We start from the raw sequence: 20,235 nt of genomic DNA on the forward strand, positions 1-20,235 counted from the left end.
TTTTTTTCTCTTTTTTGTGAAATTTCTTAATATTCTGGTGTGTCACAGCCAATATAGACATGATCAAGCTTTTGTGATTTGTTAGTTGTGTATTCAAACACTCAATTTTGTTCAGTTTTATGTACCAAAAAAATTTGTTACGTTTATGATCGGTGAATACACACATTAAAATATTTTCTTAAAATACTGTTAAATAATGCGACCGGTCGAGTTGGTGTAAGTCAAACAAGACCAAGTTTCTCAACATCTGAAAACAATTTAATCTCAAATAACACAATAATTTTGAAAGCTCGAAGGCAAAATCTTTAATATTCATTTATTACTTTGGTATTTGGTACCACCTTAGCTACTTTCTCCACATATTAAATCTCTGAGGCGGGTCTGGGGCGGGTTTGGCTAAACGCGAGACCTTCCCCGCCTCCCTTTGGACCCGACCCGACATGCCCCGCGAATCCGGTGGGTCTAATCCGGATTAGACCCATTAGACCCGCCAAAAATTAAATAATTTTAAATTTATTAAATTAAAAAATTTAAAATTAACAAAAATAATTAAATTTAATTTCAAATATATATTAATAATATTTAAAACAAAAAAATATATTCTCACAAGTTAAAATTGATCAACTTGTAATTAATTAATAATTATTAACCACAAAAAATAATATAATAATACATTTTTATACTAAATCTATCATAATAAAATAAATTGATTTCAATCCAATAATATTATACACTCAAATTGGATAAAATATTAATTATTTAGTATAAAAATATAATTATATATTATTATTATTACATATATATTTTATATTTATATATATACATGTACATTTTAAATTTATATATACATATATACTTGGCGGGGCGGGGCGGGGCCGGGATGGGTTTGGCCAAACCCGAAATCCGGCCCGAACATGCTTGTGGACCCGCTTAGGCGGGTCTAGACCCGCCCTGCCGGAACGGGTTTGATGCTAAACCCGACCCATTGTCATCCCAAGTCAAAGGAGACACCGGGATACCTTCTTGACTCCCTTTAACACTTTGTTGCTCATGATTTAAGGTTCGCCTTGGGCTGAAAGCATTAGCTCGGTCGGACCCGGTGTCACAGAGAGACTGTCTTACGAGTTAATTTTATGAGACAGATACCCGACCCAAACATATGGCAAATATTAATTTTATGTTAAAAGTATTATTTTCACAGCAAATATAGACGGATCAATCCATCTCACGCATATAGATCCATGAGACCATCTCACGATAGACATTTTTTAAAATATTATACACATCTGTAATACACCCGAATTTTTATGCATAATTTTAAAATCAAGAGATTTTAAAATCAAAAGATTCTAAAGTAGTATAATTTTAAATAAGAATTTATATACTTTTGTTGGTCTTCACAATGTTTTTAAATAATATTTTCCCAAAATAAATATATACTTCGAATTAATTTTTTTTTTAAATAAATCATAAACTAGTTACTCTTAATATGGTGTGAATATATATAGAATATGTATTTTAAATTTAATATAATATAACTTTCATATGATATTTTTTTTATTTTAAGATATATTAATTATGACGAAATAAATAATTGACCTTAATATTACTGAAATATTGAAATGAGTCATTGTATGTATAGAGAGTAGAAACTTTTTTTATATATAAATTAAAGGATAATTTTATGATTGCACACAAAGAAAATAAATATTTTTTGTATTTTTTTTCTTTTACACAATGAGGTGGAGCATAGTTGTCAAAGGTGAGAGGCCCCACCAGGCAAACTCAGACGCATAGTCGTCAAAGACGAGAAGCGCCACCAAGCGAGGCCTCTGCGTCTGGGAACATATATGCCAGGTGCAAGGATTCATTAAGGGCTCACCTTGGAAGTTTGCTCAGGCACGCTTACAGCGCCTGACTGACTTTCTTTTTTTAATTATTACTTGTTTAGAAAAAAGCCCAATGCCTCAAACCCAACCCTAGCAACCTAACGGCGGAAACAGAAGAAGAGAACGAGTAAGAACTAAGAAGTTGAAGCTGAACAGTCAACAGAAAGAACGACTAAGAAGAGAAGACACGAACGACTAAGATTAAGAAGCTGAAGACAACAATCACTGAAGGCTCCTGCTCCAAATAATCAATTAAGATATTTCTTTGTGTTATTTTCTGCATATTAATTTATTTCAAGCATATGGAATGATGGAAATATGAAATCATGGATATACATTGTTGCAAATTTTACTCTAGTTTTATACATTTACTTCAGTTTTAAATTTTAATAATGCAATGTTTTTGTTTGTTTCTGCCTGCTTTATTAATTTATTATCTGTTATTATATATAGTTATATACTGAAATACTGATATAATATACATATTCATGGTTGCAATTTTCTCCAGATTAATATCGACTTCTGAATATTTGGACAATCGAAAAAGATCCTGGCTGGAACTATGAGAAATTAATCAATCCAAAAACACATTAATATTGTGCCATGTGTTTTTTGTGGCAAAACTTTCAAGGGAGGAATTTTTCTCCTCAAGCAACATCTTGTTGGCGGAAATCGAAATGCCAAAACATGTCCAAAATGCCCTGAGCATGTTAGAACTGAAATTCAAGTTTACATGTCCAAAAAAAAGAACTCAGACAGCTAATGGATGTGAATCCTAATTTTGATGAATTTGTTGAGCAATTGGAAAATTTGGAAGATGATGTGTTTCCAATTCCAATCTCTCGAAATGGGAAACAACAAATGACAAGTTCAACAGCGAGTTCCACCGCCATCCCCTCTTTTTTTTCAAGTCAAAAGACAAAGATGGTTGGTCCACTTGATTATTTTTTTGTCATTAATAAGGATCAAGTTGTGAATCAAGGAAAGCAAAAAGGAGAAAAATATTCAAAGAAATATGATGAAGTTCAGAAAAGAGTGAGAGAGTCTGTAGTGCAGTGTTTTGCCAAATGGATGTACGATGCATGCATTTCATTCAACGTTGTAAAGTATAATAACTTTAAGGAATTTTGTAAATCTGCAACTTACGCTACTATTGATTGGAAGCCCACAACTTACCATGAAGTTAGGGTAACTTATTTAAATAAGGAAATACAAAGTATGAAACTGTTTTTGAAAGATTACGAGGCAGACTATATAAAATATGGATCTCATTGATGGATGATGGATGGACTGATGGAAAAAATAGAAGATTGATTAATTTTTTAGTGAACAGTCTAAGAGAAACAGTAATTCTGGAATCTGTGGATGCCTCGGGCTTTTCTTATACTGTAGTAACCCGAGTTCTATTTTATATTTTACAAAAAGACGTATAATTTTAAAAGTGAAAAAACATGATTAAGAATTCATTATTTAGTGAAAATAAGTGGAAATCAGCTTTGGAACGTCCAAAAATGGTAGGGAGGGTCCCGAGGGTCTCGGACACTTCAAAAGAAGCCAAACCAGTTCGAAAAAAGCAGAGCAGTTCGGAACATCCGAACCAGTTCGGATCTTCCAAACTCAACAGGAACCAGGTGTCAAGGTGGATTGTACAAGTGGCAGTTTGGAGCTTCTGATCCCAGTTTGGAACTTCCGAACTCACCGGTAGCCTAAGGTGTCAAAATGCCCTCTACACGTGGGAATTATGCGTAGCCCAGAGTTTCCGAATCCAGATTGGAACTGAAAGAGTGGGTGCCCGGTGAGCCAACTTGTGGCTAAGGGCTTTTATGACTCTATGTATAAACGATCTTTTGTTTAATATAATTTACACTTTTATAATGGCATTTACTTTATCTTTTATCATATTATTATGTTGTGACATACTATAAGATGTTTAGATGAAGACCTTGAATATACTATAGTGTATGTAAGATGTGGTGGCACATGGGGATGGCTATCATGAAACACATCTTATAGTCACTGTATATTCTAAACAGTTCCTAGTCGATTGAGCCGTCCGTTAATAAGGATAAGGATCGCTCGAGATTGAGACTAGCATTTGCGATGCCGAGTACCACGTTTCATTGGTATGGAACATAGAGATGTTCAAAGCATGCAAATGGATATTCATACGATGAATGATCGAACTACCCTATCCGGACTTTCCAAGTGGTTATCACTTATCGAGTGGATAAAGTCCGCGGTTTTGGTTGTACACCATTAGTCCTTACTACTTGAAACATCATTGAGACTCTATATGCCAGTACTGTACTTTGACTCATTTACCGACTCTATTGGGGTCATCAGGTGTCGGGATTGGGTACAGTTACGACACATATAGGAGTCGATGCTTTGTTGTCAAGGATTCACCACATACTTACGAGTGTGGATATCCTATGCAATCTGAGGAGATATTAGTGTGACGAATCTCTGGCCAGAGTACATGATGTGTTTTAAGAAATGGTTTCTTAGTAGCACATGCGATGTCACTATTTGATCTTCAAGATGCATTGCATAGTTATCGAATCTCGAACGACTCTCGATTTACCAATGGTTGTTGATTCGATCGGGATATATGGATGAAGGGACCGTACTGTATGATAACCAAAATCTATTGGTTCTTGCAGGCACTATTAGTGATACCTAGGGAATCATGGGGCGATGTTGCTAGGCGCTCTTACCATGATTCGATGGGCAAGTCAGAAATTGTTGTTCCGAGTCAGTGAGCCCACGGCTAGCTGTATCCCTGAACCATTGAGGGTCACACAAGTAATGGATTTTTAATCCCCGTTGAGATAATTAAATTTAAAGAGTTAAATTTAGTGAATAAAGAAGTGGGACTTCTTATTTAAGAGTAGAGGGAGTAAGATTTCCTAAAATGACATAGTGATGGACATTTTTGGAAACCACTGAATTCGGATTCAGAAAATTTATCTTGACTTTAAAAGATGCAGAAATGGTTTCTGTGCACATTGGTGAAATTGGTTTATCAATTTGAGTCACGATGAATTTTATATTAATTTCTGAACATGCGGGCTTTGCTTGTCAGGCTTGAACTTAGGACTAATGGGCCCTAAGCTGTTAGCAGCCCACATTATAAATAAGTTATTGCAGTACAGAAATTACATACAACTTACACTCAGATTTTCGAAAACCCTAGCCTCCAGTCTAGGAATTTCGGTCGCCCCCCCTCTCTCTGTCTTAGAGAATTTTCAGTCTGCGAATTTCAAATTTGCAGTCTGAATTAGCAGATCATATCTGTTCTATCTCTTCGCAGAAACTTCTGACAGATTTTCTAGTGCAATCTATCAGAGGGATTAAACTTCTGTTCGTGGACCTGATTGAAGAATTGTTCGTTCATCAGTTCCTGGGATATACAACAAGAGCAGTTTAATCTGTTGGTGTCCATAATCTCGTTTCGAGATTTTAAGGTAAAATTTATATTGTTTAAATTTTATATTATCAATTTTAATCGTAGGAATTTGATACCCATATGGAATCGTTCCATATAAAATTTTAAAACTTCCGCTGCACCGGGTATCACTTTCTTTTTTATCCGGAGAACGACCGTGTTCCAACAGTGGTATCAGAGCCAGGCTGTTCTCGGATTTTACGATTAAAATTTTATCGATTGTACAAAGCCTCGATTTTTCAGAAAAATAAAACGGAAAAAAAAAATTATATATTTTCGGGCTGCCCGCTGCCCGAAGGCAGCGGGCAGCAAGCTGCGCGTTGATGGGCTGCACGCAGCAGCCCTGCGCGAGCTAGGGCAAGCGTTTCCCTAGCCCGCGCAGCTGGGCCGCATGGAGCGGCCCAGCGGCTGGGCTGGACGTGTCCAGCCCAACGACGGGCGGGCAGCCCGGGATTGTCCTGGGCTGCCCAGAATTTTTTTTTTTTATTAAAAATTAAATTTTTTTCGTGAATTATGAATTCTAGCCCAAAATGGTTTTGGGCCCAGTTTTGGCCCGATTGAAAATTGTTTCAGTTGGTCCACGAGGCAATGAGTCAAAATTGTTTGAGCCCAAAATTTTTAAGAAAATTAATTTTTGGATAAATTTTGAATTTTGGAAATTTATAAATTTAATCCCATAAATTAAATCTTTAATTATTAATTTTGGTACAATTGATAATAAAATATGATTTTATGTATAAAATTGGATTTTATATGTAAAATATGATTTTATGGATAAACTAGATAAAATATGATTTTATATATAAAATAAGATTTTATGTATGAAATATGATTTTATCTATTTATATTTATTGCCATTGCATGATATCCAATAAATTAATTTTTGAATTAAATATTATTGGATAAGGATGATCGATTGCCATGACCAATATTATAGGTGTATGTTAGGTTGTTTACATTTGAATTTATTCTTGATTGTTGGGTTTTATTAATGGGCCTGGTTTATGGCCCAAATTTGATTTTATCATTTGTAATAAAAGTGGGCCTGGTTTATGGCCCGTTCCCACCCCTACAATGTATCCCTTTATTTGTCATAGTAATTTATTGTAAATTCACTAGAAATAGTGGGAGTTTTTGAAGATGGAGGTGGGACCAGCAAGCAATGATAAAGAGTAAAGAAATGTAAATTGGAAGCACAATGTAATAGGATCGCATTGCATACTTGCATATCACCTAGGATTGGACTTAGACTCGTGATTGGCAACCACGGGTCGATTAGTAATGAAATCGATCATCCTAAAATATAATATATGATATTATCGTTGTATGCATGTTTAGACTAAATTGTATGAATCCCGCAAGCATACAAATTTTAAATGATGAGACAAATTTTCAAAATTAAAATCCCTCATTTTAAATATGATTTAAAATTGATATCAAGATAAATAAAGGAAATTTAAATATTGTTTAAATGTTCCTACCTTCCATCAACGATCAATGTATGAGATGCTACCTGCGGATACGGTCCGGCTCATATTATTGGGGGGGGGCCCGTTCGTCGGAAAGCTGTACATTGGATCGACACATGTTGTAAGTTGGATGGAACTCCCATGGGATTGGCTCATATTATTGGGGATCCACATGGCGACCGTCCATCACAACTTGATATTGATTGGTCATCTTGACATGTCATAATAAACGGCGTCATATTATTGGGCCCTTATTGGACATGAGGTAAAAACATGGAGGTTTCTTTGGAAGCAATTGGGCTCTACCTTTTGAAAATTATGGTTGGCTGATATTATTCGGGACTATAGTTTGTCAATTGGACTTCATGTTCCCACTAAAAAAAATGTTTCTCGTTTTCACTAGAGGGTAGTGAAATCGTTAAAATAGTGGGAGTGAGATTCATAAAATAAATTTCGCCTATTTTATGTCTTAGTAAATTAATTAAACAATCACTGATTATTGTCTGTTTCTTTTCAGTATTTCATTAAGATGAATTCGCGCAATCCACTATTCTCTATTCTCGAACAAAACAAACTAACTGGCGCAAACTATACGGAATGGTTCCGTAAGTTGAAGATTGTCTTGACCTCGGAAAAGATGTTCTACGTGTTAGAAAAATCTCTTCCGAAGGAAGCACCAGCTGATATAAGTCCGGAAGAGTTGGCCAAACTTGATAAATGGTGGGACCATGATATCAAGGCCAAATGCTATATGCAAGCTTCGATGTCTGATGAACTCCAGAGGCGATTTGAGGATACCGTGAATGCTGCTGACATTCACGTACAACCCAAGGAACTTTTTGGGGCTCAATCGAGAGCTGAAAGGTTCGCTACTGTAAAAAAGTTAATGACGTATCGCATGCGTGAAGGGACTTCGGTCCGTGATCATGGGGTACACGTGATTTGGCTCATTCAGAAGTTGGTAACGCTTGATTTGGTATTGGAGCATGAACTCAATGTGGACTTATTACTTCTCTCTCTTCCTTCATCGTTTGACGGTTTTGTGGTGAATTTCAATATGAACAAGATAGAGGCCTCCCTTGAAGAGATGGTCAATATGCTTGTAACTTATGAAGCCACTTTAAAGAAGGATAAACCGGTTTTCTTGGTGGGCTCCTCTTCTTCTGCTAAGAAGGGGCCAAGTACAAAGGATAAGAAACGTTCTGCCCCATCCAAGAAAACCGGACCCGAGAAGAAGAACAAGACAAAGGCTTCAAACATGGAAAAGTCCAAGGATGTTTGTCATCACTGCAAGAAACCCGGTCATTGGAAACGTAACTGCAAGGAATATCTAGAGCAGTTGCGAACTGCGAAGGGTATGTTTTATATTGAAATAAATGTTTCACTTAATACTACTTCTTGGGTATTGGATACCGGATGTGGATCTCACATTTGCAATGATTTGCAGGTGATGACAAGAAGTCGCAAGCTTAGAATGGGTGAGACCCAGCTGAGGCTCGGAAATGGTTCTAGAGTTGAAGCCAAAGCTGTGGGAGACGTTTATTTAATTTTGCAGAACGATTTTAAGTTACTTTTGAGAGATGTTTTATTTGTTCCAGACTTGATTAAAAACATTATTTCTGTTTCTATGCTTGATAGAGATGGTTTTTCTTGCAATTTTGTGAATGGGATTTGCAATATTTACAAGAATGAATGTTTGATTGGAAATGGACAACTTGAAAACGATCTATATAACTTAAAATTAAAAGACGTTCCAATAAATTATGTTGATAAACCGGTAACAACGAACAAAAGGAAAATCGATAGTCAAAACCCGACAAACCTTTGGCATGCTAGGCTAGGTCATATTTCATCAAGGAGGATGAACAAGCTAGTGGGAGAGGGCATGTTTGATATGTCTGATATTAACTCTCTACCTACTTGTGAGTCCTGCCTGAAAGGAAAAATGACTAAATCTCCTTTCAAAGGAAAACCTGAGCGTAGCCAAAATCTATTGGATTTGATCCATACGGATGTTTGCGGACCATTTAGTATTGGTACAAAATTTGGTCACACCTACTTCATTACCTTTACTGATGATTATTCTAGGTATGGGTACTTATATTTGATGAAATATAAGTCTGAATCATTTGAAAAGTTCAAAGAATTCAAGGCTGAAGTAGAAAACAAACTAGGTAAGAGGATTAAAGCATTTCGATCAGATCGAGGTGGAGAATACTTGAGTACTGAGTTTTTGAGCTATCTAAAAGAGAATGAGATTCTCTCTCAGTGGACTCCTCCTATGACACCTCAGCTTAATGGTGTTTCGGAGCGTCGCAATCGAACTTTGTTGGACATGGTTCGATCCATGATGAGCTTCACTGAGCTCCCACCTTCGTTTTGGGGCTATGCTCTTGAAACGGCGGTATTGTTGTTGAACAACGTTCACACTAAAGCAGTGAACAAAACACCATACGAGTTATGGAATGGCAAAGCTCCTAAGTATTCGTGCTTGAGGATTTGGGGATGTCCTGCTTACGTGAAGCAAACAGTGGGAGATAAGTTGGATAGTCGATCCACCTTATGTTATTTTATAGGGTATCCGAAGAATTCAATCGGATATTATTTCTATCATCCTACTGAAACAAAAGTGTTTGTTTCAAGGAATGCCACCTTCTTGGAGAAGGAGTTCTTATTGGATAAGAAAGGCAAGATGATGGAACTCGAAGAAATTCGAGAAGAACCCAAGATACAAAATAATGATCCTACACCTCAGGAACCATTGATTGACACGCCTATTACTAGAAGATCCGAGAGGACTTCTAGGCCTCCTATTAGATATGGTTTTCTTTTTGAAGGGGATCAAAGTGAACCCGACATTGGATGTGATCCAAGAAACTTCAAGGAAGCAATTTCTGATGCAGATTCGAATTTATGGCTTGAAGCTATGCAGTCGGAAATAGATTCGATGCATACAAACCAAGTTTGGACTTTAGTAGATCCTCCCGATGGAATTGTTCCAATATGGTGTAAATGGATCTATAAGAGAAAACTTGGGCCTGATGGAAAGGTACTGACCTACAAGGCACGATTGGTGGCAAAAGGTTATACTCAAAGACAAGGAGTTGACTATGATGAAACTTTTTCACCAGTCGCAATGTTCAAGTCCATAAGAATTCTTATTGCCATAGCAGCATGGTATGACTATGAGATATGGCAAATGGATGTGAAGACTGCATTTCTTAATGGAAACATTAAGGAAGAAATCTATATGATGCAGCCCGAGGGATTCACATCCATGGGAAGCGAGCATAAGGTATGCAAGCTTCAGAGATCGATCTATGGTCTCAAACAAGCATCAAGAAGTTGGAACCAGAAATTTGATGAAACAATAAAGGATTTTGGTTTCATCAAGAACCCGGAGGAACCGTGCGTGTACAAGAAAGTAGTTAAGGATGCTGTGACATTCTTAGTACTTTATGTTGATGACATCTTACTCATTGGGAATGATGTAGGGATGTTGCAGTCAACAAAGATATGGTTATCAGGTAGATTCTCGATGAAGGATTTGGGTGAGGCATCCTATATTCTAGGGATACAGATCTATAGAGATAGATCTAAGAGAATGATAGGACTTACTCAAGCTACCTACATCGACACTATATTGAAAAGGTTTTCAATGGATGAGTCCAAGAGAGGACATCTACCTATGTGTCATGGAGTCTCTCTATCCAAGTCTATGTGTCCCAAGACTGACGAAGAGATAGAGAAAATGACACACATACTATATGCGTCAGCCATAGGGAGTATCATGTATGGGATGATATCCACCAGACCGGATGTGGCATTTGCTCTGAGTGTCACGAGCAGATATCAAGCCAATCCCGGTCAAATGCATTGGAAAGCCGTGAAGGATATTCTTAAGTACTTGAGAAGAACTAAGAATGTATTCATGGTTTATGGAGGAAGAGAACTGAAATTGGAAGGCTATACCGACTCTAGCTTCCAAAGTGACGTGGATGACTCGAAGTCAACCTCTGGATTTGTGTTCATGCTCAATGGCGGTGCTGTCTCTTGGAAGAGTTCCAAGCAGGACACCACAGCGGATTCCACCACTGAGGCAGAATACATTGCGGCATCAGCTGCTGCTAAAGAGGCCGTTTGGATGAGGAATTTCGTCCAAGAGTTGGGCGTTATTCCTGAAGCTGTTGGTCTAGTCCCGGTGTACTGTGACAACACGGGTGCCGTTGTTCAGGCAAAGGAACCAAGGTCTCATCAAAGATCCAAACACATACTGAGGAAATACCACATCATCCGGGAGATCGTGGAAAGAGGAGACATCACTGTCGAGAGAGTGGCCTCTGCAGACAATATCGCTGATCCACTTACTAAGCCCTTGCCAGGACCATTATTTGACAAACATCGCGAAGCAATGGGACTACGTAGTATGACTAGTTGGCTTTAGGGCAAGTGGGAGATTGAAAGAGTGGGTGCCCGGTGAGCCAACTTGTGGCTAAGGGCTTTTATGACTCTATGTATAAACGATCTTTTGTTTAATATAATTTACACTTTTATAATGGCATTTACTTTATCTTTTATCATATTATTATGTTGTGACATACTATAAGATGTTTAGATGAAGACCTTGAATATACTATAGTGTATGTAAGATGTGGTGGCACATGGGGATGGCTATCATGAAACACATCTTATAGTCACTGTATATTCTAAACAGTTCCTAGTCGATTGAGCCGTCCGTTAATAAGGATAAGGATCGCTCGAGATTGAGACTAGCATTTGCGATGCCGAGTACCACGTTTCATTGGTATGGAACATAGAGATGTTCAAAGCATGCAAATGGATATTCATACGATGAATGATCGAACTACCCTATCCGGACTTTCCAAGTGGTTATCACTTATCGAGTGGATAAAGTCCGCGGTTTTGGTTGTACACCATTAGTCCTTACTACTTGAAACATCATTGAGACTCTATATGCTAGTACTGTACTTTGACTCGTTTACCGACTCTATTGGGGTTATCAGGTATCGGGATTGGGTACAGTTACGACACATATAGGAGTCGATGCTTTGTTGTCAAGGATTCACCACATACTTACGAGTGTGGATATCCTATGCAATCTGAGGAGATATTAGTGTGACGAATCTCTGGCCAGAGTACATGATGTGTTTTAAGAAATGGTTTCTTAGTAGCACATGCGATGTCACTATTTGATCTTCAAGATGCATTGCATAGTTATCGAATCTCGAACGACTCTCGATTTACCAATGGTTGTTGATTCGATCGGGATATATGGATGAAGGGACCGTACTGTACGCTAACCAAAATCTATTGGTTCTTGCAGGCACTATCAGTGATACCTAGGGAATCATGGGGCGATGTTGCTAGGCGCTCTTACCATGATTCGATGGGCAAGTCGGAAATTGTTGTTCCGAGTCAGTGAGCCCACGGCTAGCTGTATCCCTGAACCATTGAGGGTCACACAAGTAATGGATTTTTAATCCCCGTTGAGATAATTAAATTTAAAGAGTTAAATTTAGTGAATAAAGAAGTGTGACTTCTTATTTAAGAGTAGAGGGAGTAAGATTTCCTAAAATGACATAGTGATGGACATTTTTGGAAACCACTGAATTCGGATTCAGAAAATTTATCTTGACTTTAAAAGATGCAGAAATGGTTTCTGTGCACATTGTTGAAATTGGTTTATCAATCTGAGTCACGATGAATTTTATATTAATTTCTGAACATGCGGGCTTTGCTTGTCAGGCTTGAACTTAGGACTAATGGGCCCTAAGCTGTTAGCAGCCCACATTATAAATAAGTTATTGCAGTACAGAAATTACATACAACTTACACTCAGATTTTCGAAAACCCTAGCCTCCAGTCTAGGAATTTCGGCCGCCCCCCCTCTCTCTGTCTTAGAGAATTTTCAGTCTGCGAATTTCGAATTTGCAGTCAAAATTAGCAGATCATATCTGTTCTATCTCTTCGCAGAAACTTCTGATAGATTTTCTAGTGCAGTCTATCAGAGGGATTAAACTTCTGTTCGTGGACCTGATTGAAGAATTGTTCGTTCATCAGTTCCTGGGATATACAACAAGAGCAGTTTAATCTGTTGGTGTCCATAATCTCGTTTCGAGATTTTAAGGTAAAATTTATATTGTTTAAATTTTATATTATCAATTTTAATTGAGGAATTTGATACCCATATGGAATCGTTCCATATAAAATTTTAAAACTTCCGCTGCACCGGGTATCACTTTCTTTTTGATCCGGAGAACGACCGTGTTCCAACAGGAACTTCCAATCCCTGGCCTATAAATAGGCGCCAAACTTCATTTTTAGGTACAAATTGAAGGGATTTCGAATCATTAGTCTTTATTTGAGTGGTTTTGGTTATATTCTCGAGGTTCGGGCACTAGCGAGGTGCTACGAGACTTGTAGGGGAGCTGCACTTGGGTCAAGGCCTTCGACATCAGCAGGCTGACGACGGACGCAGGAATAAGTCTAGACTCTTAGTAGATATTAGGAGTAGTGTGAGGCCTCGATTCTAATCATTTAATTAATCGTAATCCAATTAATCAACTCAATTAAACAATAAGGATTAAGAAATTAAAAAAAAAATTTAAAAGGGGTTCTCGCTCGATCGATAAAATCTTCCGATCGATCGGCCAAAAATTTCCAAGACTCTGCCGGGAAAATAAAAGGCCTCAGCTCGATCGGTAAAATCTTACCGATCGAGCGGACAAGAAATGCCCAACTCTCTGCCTCGGTACAGGGGTGCTCGCTCGATCGGTAAGATTCAACCGATCGAGCGAGATGCTCTGTACCAGAAAATAATTCTGGTTTTCTTTCAACATTTCAAATCCCAACTCAATCAAAACACAAACCAATCAATATGCATAAACTTATTCAACATGCATAATCCATACAAAGTAGTTCTAGAGTTATACATTCATCCAAATTAATAGAACATGCTTCAATTCTAGGTTTACAATACCAAAATACAAATTGAGTTTGAATTCAATTCAACTCCTAAAACCAAGGGCCTCACTTCTACTCTCTCATCCACCTATCCATGATGTCTCTGGCTTGATCCTGCCCCACCTGTTGCCAAGTACACATACAAACAAGGACAACAGCCGGATAATCCGGTGAGAATTGATATTCCCAGTAAAAGAGACTGACATGCAATCAAATAAACATATCAAGTCACGATATGATTCTATTCACCATATAATCAATTAATACAATCAAGTACTGAATTAAAATGATATGCATGTCTTTAAAACTTCTATATTATCAGACTCAGATAATCAAATGGAATTCCTCTTTCTTTCTTCGGTTTGGGATCTCGAGGTTAAAATATCCAACAATCACACCGAACTCCCCTTTCGAGGTGGATAAGGTATATTTTAATCCTCTAGACTCTAGGGCATTATAGTGAGTTAATCGACACTTGTAGTAAATCACATACCAAGGCCACTCAACTATAATCTCCAGATCGTCTAATTCAAAATGAATAATCAATCGGCTCAAAATGAATGCATATGAAATCTCATGCATTCAATCATCAATTCAATCAAAAGTTCAAATAAGCATATAAACATGCAATATGTGATTTCTTCTAGGACACTCGAATCAATCCGGATTCAAGTTAATCGTCATATTTCATTCCAAAGTCGTCTTATACCTTTTCTTTGTCGTTCCAAAAACTTCAATCGTCTCAACTCTTCTACACTGATCAAGACTGTCGGGTTCACAATCTTCAAGGACTTCAACTCAATCTATCTGAAGAAGTCACAGAGATCAAAATCGACATCAAAACTCATATCAAACTCGGTAAAACTCAAAGCATCAAAACGACGTTCAAACATCAAACTGACGGCATAACGGCTATAAACTGATCAAACCGGAAATGCAGACAGCAAGATATAAATTCAATATACTCATTCCAATCCTCAAACATCATATCCAAAACAAAACCAACACATCTCAAAATTCAGATTTTTGAAAATAATAATAAAATTCATATCAAATCTGATCGTCGTTAGATCTTCGAACCGTCTTAGATATAATATCACAGCTATCTAATAATCATCCTCCCCGAATATAAATTAATTCTAACAACATCCAAAAATTCAAACCTCTCAGAATTAAGATAAACTTACATCCAAACGGAGCACTCCAAGCTGTGATCGTAGATATCAAGTCAGAAATCGATTCTATCGGACAGATTGAGCTCAGACTGAAATCTGGAAGCTTGGGAAGCTTTGGAACCACCTTCAATGGAGCATGGCGTCTTGAAGGGGATGAGAAGGATAATGAGAAGAATTAGTCAACTCACACAATATAACAATCTCATAATTTACAATTTAGTCCCTGAAAATCTGAAAATTGCAAAATAGTCTCTGATAAGTAAAAGTTCGGCTCTCTAATTCTGAAATCACTGAATATCTCAAATAAGTTCAATTAAGATAAAAACGGGGCGTTACAATTCTCCCCCTCTTAAATAAGATTTCGTCCTCGAAATCATCAATATCAACTCATAAGAAGATAATTAAGAATTCAGAACAGAATTAAGAACTCACATCAGATGAATAAATCAGGGAATCTCTGTCTCATGTCGGATTCTGTCTCCCAAGTCGCTTCCTCGACCCCATGACGACTCCACTGAACTTTCACCAAAGGAATCGATTTGGTTCTGAGCTGTTTCTCCTTTCTGTCAAGGATCTGAATCGGTCTCTCAAAATAACTCAGAGTTTCATCAAGTTCGGCTTCGTCAGGTTGAAGAACATGAGAAGGATCGGGGTGATATTTCCCTCAACATCGAGACGTGAAATACGTCGTGAATTCCAGATAAAGAAGGAGGAAGTGCTAATCTGTAGGCTTGATCGCCTATCTTCTGCAAAATCTCATACGGACCGATGAATCTCGGTGACAACTTCCCTCTCTTCCCAAATCTAACAGTACCTATAAACGGAGAAATCTTCAAGAATACTCGGTCTCCCTGATTGAAATATAGAGGTCTGCGACGGATATTCGCATACTTCGCTTGACGGTCCTGAGTAGTCTTCATTCTCAATATAATAATCTTCACCTGCTCAGCCATATCACAAATCATATCTGCTCCCAAGTCTGGGGACTCAGACATCTCATCCCAGTACAGAGGAGATCTGCACTTCCTTCCGTACAACGCTTCGAATGGTGCCATCTCTATACTCGTCTGAAAGCTATTGTTGTACGAAAACTCCACAAGAGGCAACGAATCCTGCCAACTAGTGCCAAAATCAAGCACTAATGCTCGTAGCATATCCTCTAGAGTCTGAATCGTCCTCTTAGACTGCCCGTCCATCTGAGGATGATACGCTGTACTCAGGTGCAACCTAGTACCAAGAGCCTCTTGTAGGCTGTGCAAGAAATGAGAAGTAAACCGAGGATCACGGTCAGAAACAATGGATCTCGGCACACCGTGCAATCTGACAATCTCTCTGACATACAACTCTGCCATCTGATCGTGACGATATGTCATCCGATACGAAATGAAACAAGCAGACTTCGTCAAACGATCAATCACTACCCAAATGGCATCGCATCCTCGAATAGATCGGGGTAGTTTCGTGACGAAATCCATCAAAATATGATCCCACTTCCATTTCAAAACAGATAAACTGTGCAGAAGACCACCCGGCCTCTTTCTCTCGGCTTTCACTTGCTGACAGTTCAAACAACGCGACACAAACCTCGCAACATCACTTTTCATCTTCTTCCACCAAAACTGACTCTTCAGGTCGTTATACATCTTCCGGCCTCCTAGATGAACACTGAACCTACTGCAATGTGCCTCTCGCAGAATACTCTGTCTTAACTCAAAAATATCAGGCACAACAATACGATTATTCACAAATAAAACATCATCCCTGACCTGAAACTCATACTGGTGTCCAGATCTCACTTTCTCTATCGAATTCTGAATACTCTCATCGGATTTCTGTGCTTCTCTGATCGACACAAACAACTCTGGCTCGGCCTAGATAGAACAAACTCTGAAAAGAATCCTATCTGATTCAAACTCCAATCCAGAATTGCAACAGTCGTCAATCAAACGAGACACACTGATGGTCGAAAGAGATAAAGAACAAAGCTTGCGACTCAAAGCATCAGCAGCTGCATTCGACTTCCCCCGGTAATACTTAATCTTGCAGTCAAAGTCCTTCAATAAATCTAGCCATCTTCTCTGTCTCATATTCAACTCAGAATGTGAAAACAAGTATTGAAGACTCTTATGATCCGAAAAGATCTCAAAAGACTCACCGTAAAAAAAGTGACGCCAGATCTTCAAGGCAAAAACAATAGCAGCGAGTTCAAGATCGTGAACTGGATAGCGAGTCTCGTGCGGTTTCAACTGCCTCGACGCATATGCTATCACGTTCTTCCTCTGCATAAGAATACATCCCAGACCAGAATGAGAAGCATCGCAATACACCGTAAAACCTCCAGAACCTGATGGAATAGAAAGTATCGGAGCACTAGTCAATCTCTTCTTCAACTCAATGAAACTGGTCTCACACTCTTCAGTCCAAACAAAAGGCGCGTTCTTCTAAGTCAGCTGGGTAATCGGCTTCGCAATAGAAGAGAAACCCTGGATAAATCTGCGATAGTAACTAGCTAAACCCATAAAACTTCGAATCTCAGGCACAGAAGTCGGCCTATGCCAGTTCATAACTGCCTCGATCTTGTTGGGGTCGACAGAAATCCCATCTCCCGAGATAATGTGACCAAGAAAAATGACTCGGTCCAACCAAAACTCGCACTTTGACAGTTTGGCAAACAACTGTTCAGTTTTCAAAATCTGCAAAACAATCCTCAAATGCTCTGCATGATCAGCACGGTTCTTTGAATAGATCAGGATATTGTCAATGAAAATAATAACAAACTCATCTAGAAAATGCTGAAAGATTCGGTTCATCAACCCCATAAAGACTGCTGGGGCGTTAGTCAAACCAAACGGCATGACAAAAAATTCAAAGTGACCATACCTCATTTGAAACGCAGTCTTAGGAACATCCTCTTCACGAACTCTCAATTGATGATACCCAGACCTCAAATCTATCTTCGAATAGATAAACGAACCCTGCAATTGGTCAAAAAGATCATCTATACGAGGTAAAGGATACTTGTTCTTAACTATCGCCTGGTTCAATTGGCGGTAGTCAATGCAGATACGCATAGAGCCATCTTTCTTTCTAACAAAGAGAACAGGAGCACCCCAAGGCGATACACTAGGTCGTATGTATGCCTTGGCAATTAATTCTTCCAACTTCTCTTTCAATTCCTTCAATTCAATCGGAGCCATTCTATACGGAGCTTTAGAAATCGGCTGAGTACCTGACATCAATTCGATGCTAAATTCAATCTCACGAATAGGCGGTAATCCCAGAATTTCATCCGAGAACACATCAGGAAACTCTCTAACCACTGGTATATCAATCAACTCAGGGCTAGACTTCAAAACATCAACCGCATAAATCAAAAATCCCTCGGCTTCTTTCTGCAACAATCTAGTCATAGACAATACAGAAATCAAAAGAATTCTAGAACGAGAACCCTTACCAAAGAATCTCCACTCGTCTGACATCTCTGGTCTGAAACGGACTATCTTCTGAAAACAATATACTGTAGCCTTGTACTTAGTCAAAACATCTATGCCAACTATGCAGTCAAAGTCAGACAAAACAAGTATAATACAGTCGATCTCGATCAAATTTCCTTCAAAACTCAATCCACAATTTTTAATGAAATTCATCGCAACAATTCCTCCACCCAAAGGTGAAGTAACAGAAACTACGGTAGGTAATGACTCAAAAGGAAAGGCATGCATCAACACAAATTTCTCATATATAAAAGAGTGAGAAGCACCTGTATCTATCAAAATATTACCAGGATAATCAAAGATCGAACAATTACCTGCAATCACATCATCAGGTGCAGCCTAAGCCTGATCCTCATTTAGAGCATACACTCTCGCCTGCTGTCTAGGAGGTTGGTTCAAATTCTGATTGCCTCCTTGAAGATTCTGTTTTTGATATTGGAAAGAGTGAACTGCATTCAATTGCCTCTGAGGATGAGATGAATGTCGAGAAGCATTTCCACTCTGTGCTTGTTCAGAGCCCCGTTGAGGACAAAGTCTAGCATAATGCCCTGTCTGCTGACAAATATAACAATTCCCAAATATTCCCCTACACTGGTCACTTGAGTGACGACCTCCACACTTGCTACAAAAAGTACCAGAGGAACCTGAACCTTGACTGTAACTGTTCTGTTTCGAGCTACCAGAACTTGAAGAACTGCTTCCCGAGTTTTTAAACTATTTTCCTTTGGGACGAAAGTAATTCTTCTTATTACTTCCGCTGCTACCACCTTCAGTCCTCGGTGGTTGATTATGGTATTGGGACGGTTGGGCCTGAAACTGCCTCTGTTGTTACTGAGGTGCAAACTGATTCCCTCTCTGTCTCATCAGTCCAGCTTCCGCACCCTTGGCATGATCCATTGCATCAGAAAAGTTATTCGGCCTTCCGGTATTCACCAGAACAAAGATATCAGGGTTCAGACCGTTAATAAAGTGGTCAGCTTTCGCTTCCTCATTGTCAGAAATGTGTGGAGCAAACCTCAATAGACTGTCAAATTTGGTAACATAATCTTCGATACTCAAATTTCCTTGCTTCAAATTTGCGAACTCGGCATTCTTATCCTTACGGTACGAAACTGGGAAGAATCGTTTATAAAACTCAGTCTTGAACAGAATCCAGTTGATAAGCGTACCTCTGTTCTCCATGGCTTTCTTAGTCGAGGTCCACCATTTCTTAGCCACTCCGTGCAGCTGATGAATAACCAATCTAATTTGTCGGTCATCGGAATAGTCGAGAGAATCAAAAAGCTGATCTATATCATCCAACCAACCCTCGCAATCCACGGGATTCTCCGTACCTTTCAAGATCGGTGGTCGGAAAGACTGAAACCTCTTCAGTAAGGTTTCCATAGGGGTAGCCGTGGCATCCATCTGATTCTCAACCGTATCGCCCTGGTCATTCTGAGGAGTCACTACAGGTGGAGTTTCAGTCGTAGCAAAAATTGGCGGAGTATTCAAGTTCAATCTTCTTCGAGTACCCATCTCTAAAATCAAAGGGATTAGAACACATATAACTCAATCTCAAAATTCCAGTGTCCCACCACCTCTGATCTTCTAACACAATTCAACAGATGGAACTCGGATCCAATGAATGATTATAGTTCATATCTCAATCAATCCATGCTTTATAAATTAAATCACATAATCATGTAATTCAAATAATTCTCAATCAATAAAGCATGCTCACATCGTATTTAATAAATCAATTAAATACTCAAACACATGCGAGAAGTCAATACA

The 20,235-nt window shown here is 38.4% G+C and overlaps 1 protein-coding gene across 1 annotated transcript; it reads right to left on the minus strand.

Annotated features, from left to right (window-relative positions):
* Positions 1 to 19,287: 19,287 nt before the first annotated feature.
* On the minus strand, positions 19,288 to 19,977 carry LOC140888975 (uncharacterized). The gene is made up of 2 exons (XM_073296670.1): positions 19,879 to 19,977; positions 19,288 to 19,827 (listed from the first exon to the last, which is right to left on the minus strand). Exons 1-2 carry the CDS (start codon positions 19,975 to 19,977, stop codon positions 19,288 to 19,290), a joined length of 639 nt encoding a protein of 212 aa, XP_073152771.1.
* Positions 19,978 to 20,235: the final 258 nt, after the last annotated feature.

Source organism: Henckelia pumila, chromosome 3 (assembly GCF_033568475.1).
Source record: "Henckelia pumila isolate YLH828 chromosome 3, ASM3356847v2, whole genome shotgun sequence".
In the NCBI taxonomy this organism is placed as follows: Eukaryota; Viridiplantae; Streptophyta; class Magnoliopsida; order Lamiales; family Gesneriaceae; genus Henckelia; species Henckelia pumila.

Coding starts and splice junctions, on each gene's coding strand:
- LOC140888975 (XM_073296670.1), bottom strand. CDS start 19,977: ATGGGTACTCGAAGAAGATTGAACTTGAATACTCCGCCAATTTTTGCT. Junction 19,828..19,878: donor AGAATGACCAGGGCGATACG/GTTGAGAATCAG, acceptor ACCTTACTGAAG/AGGTTTCAGTCTTTCCGACC.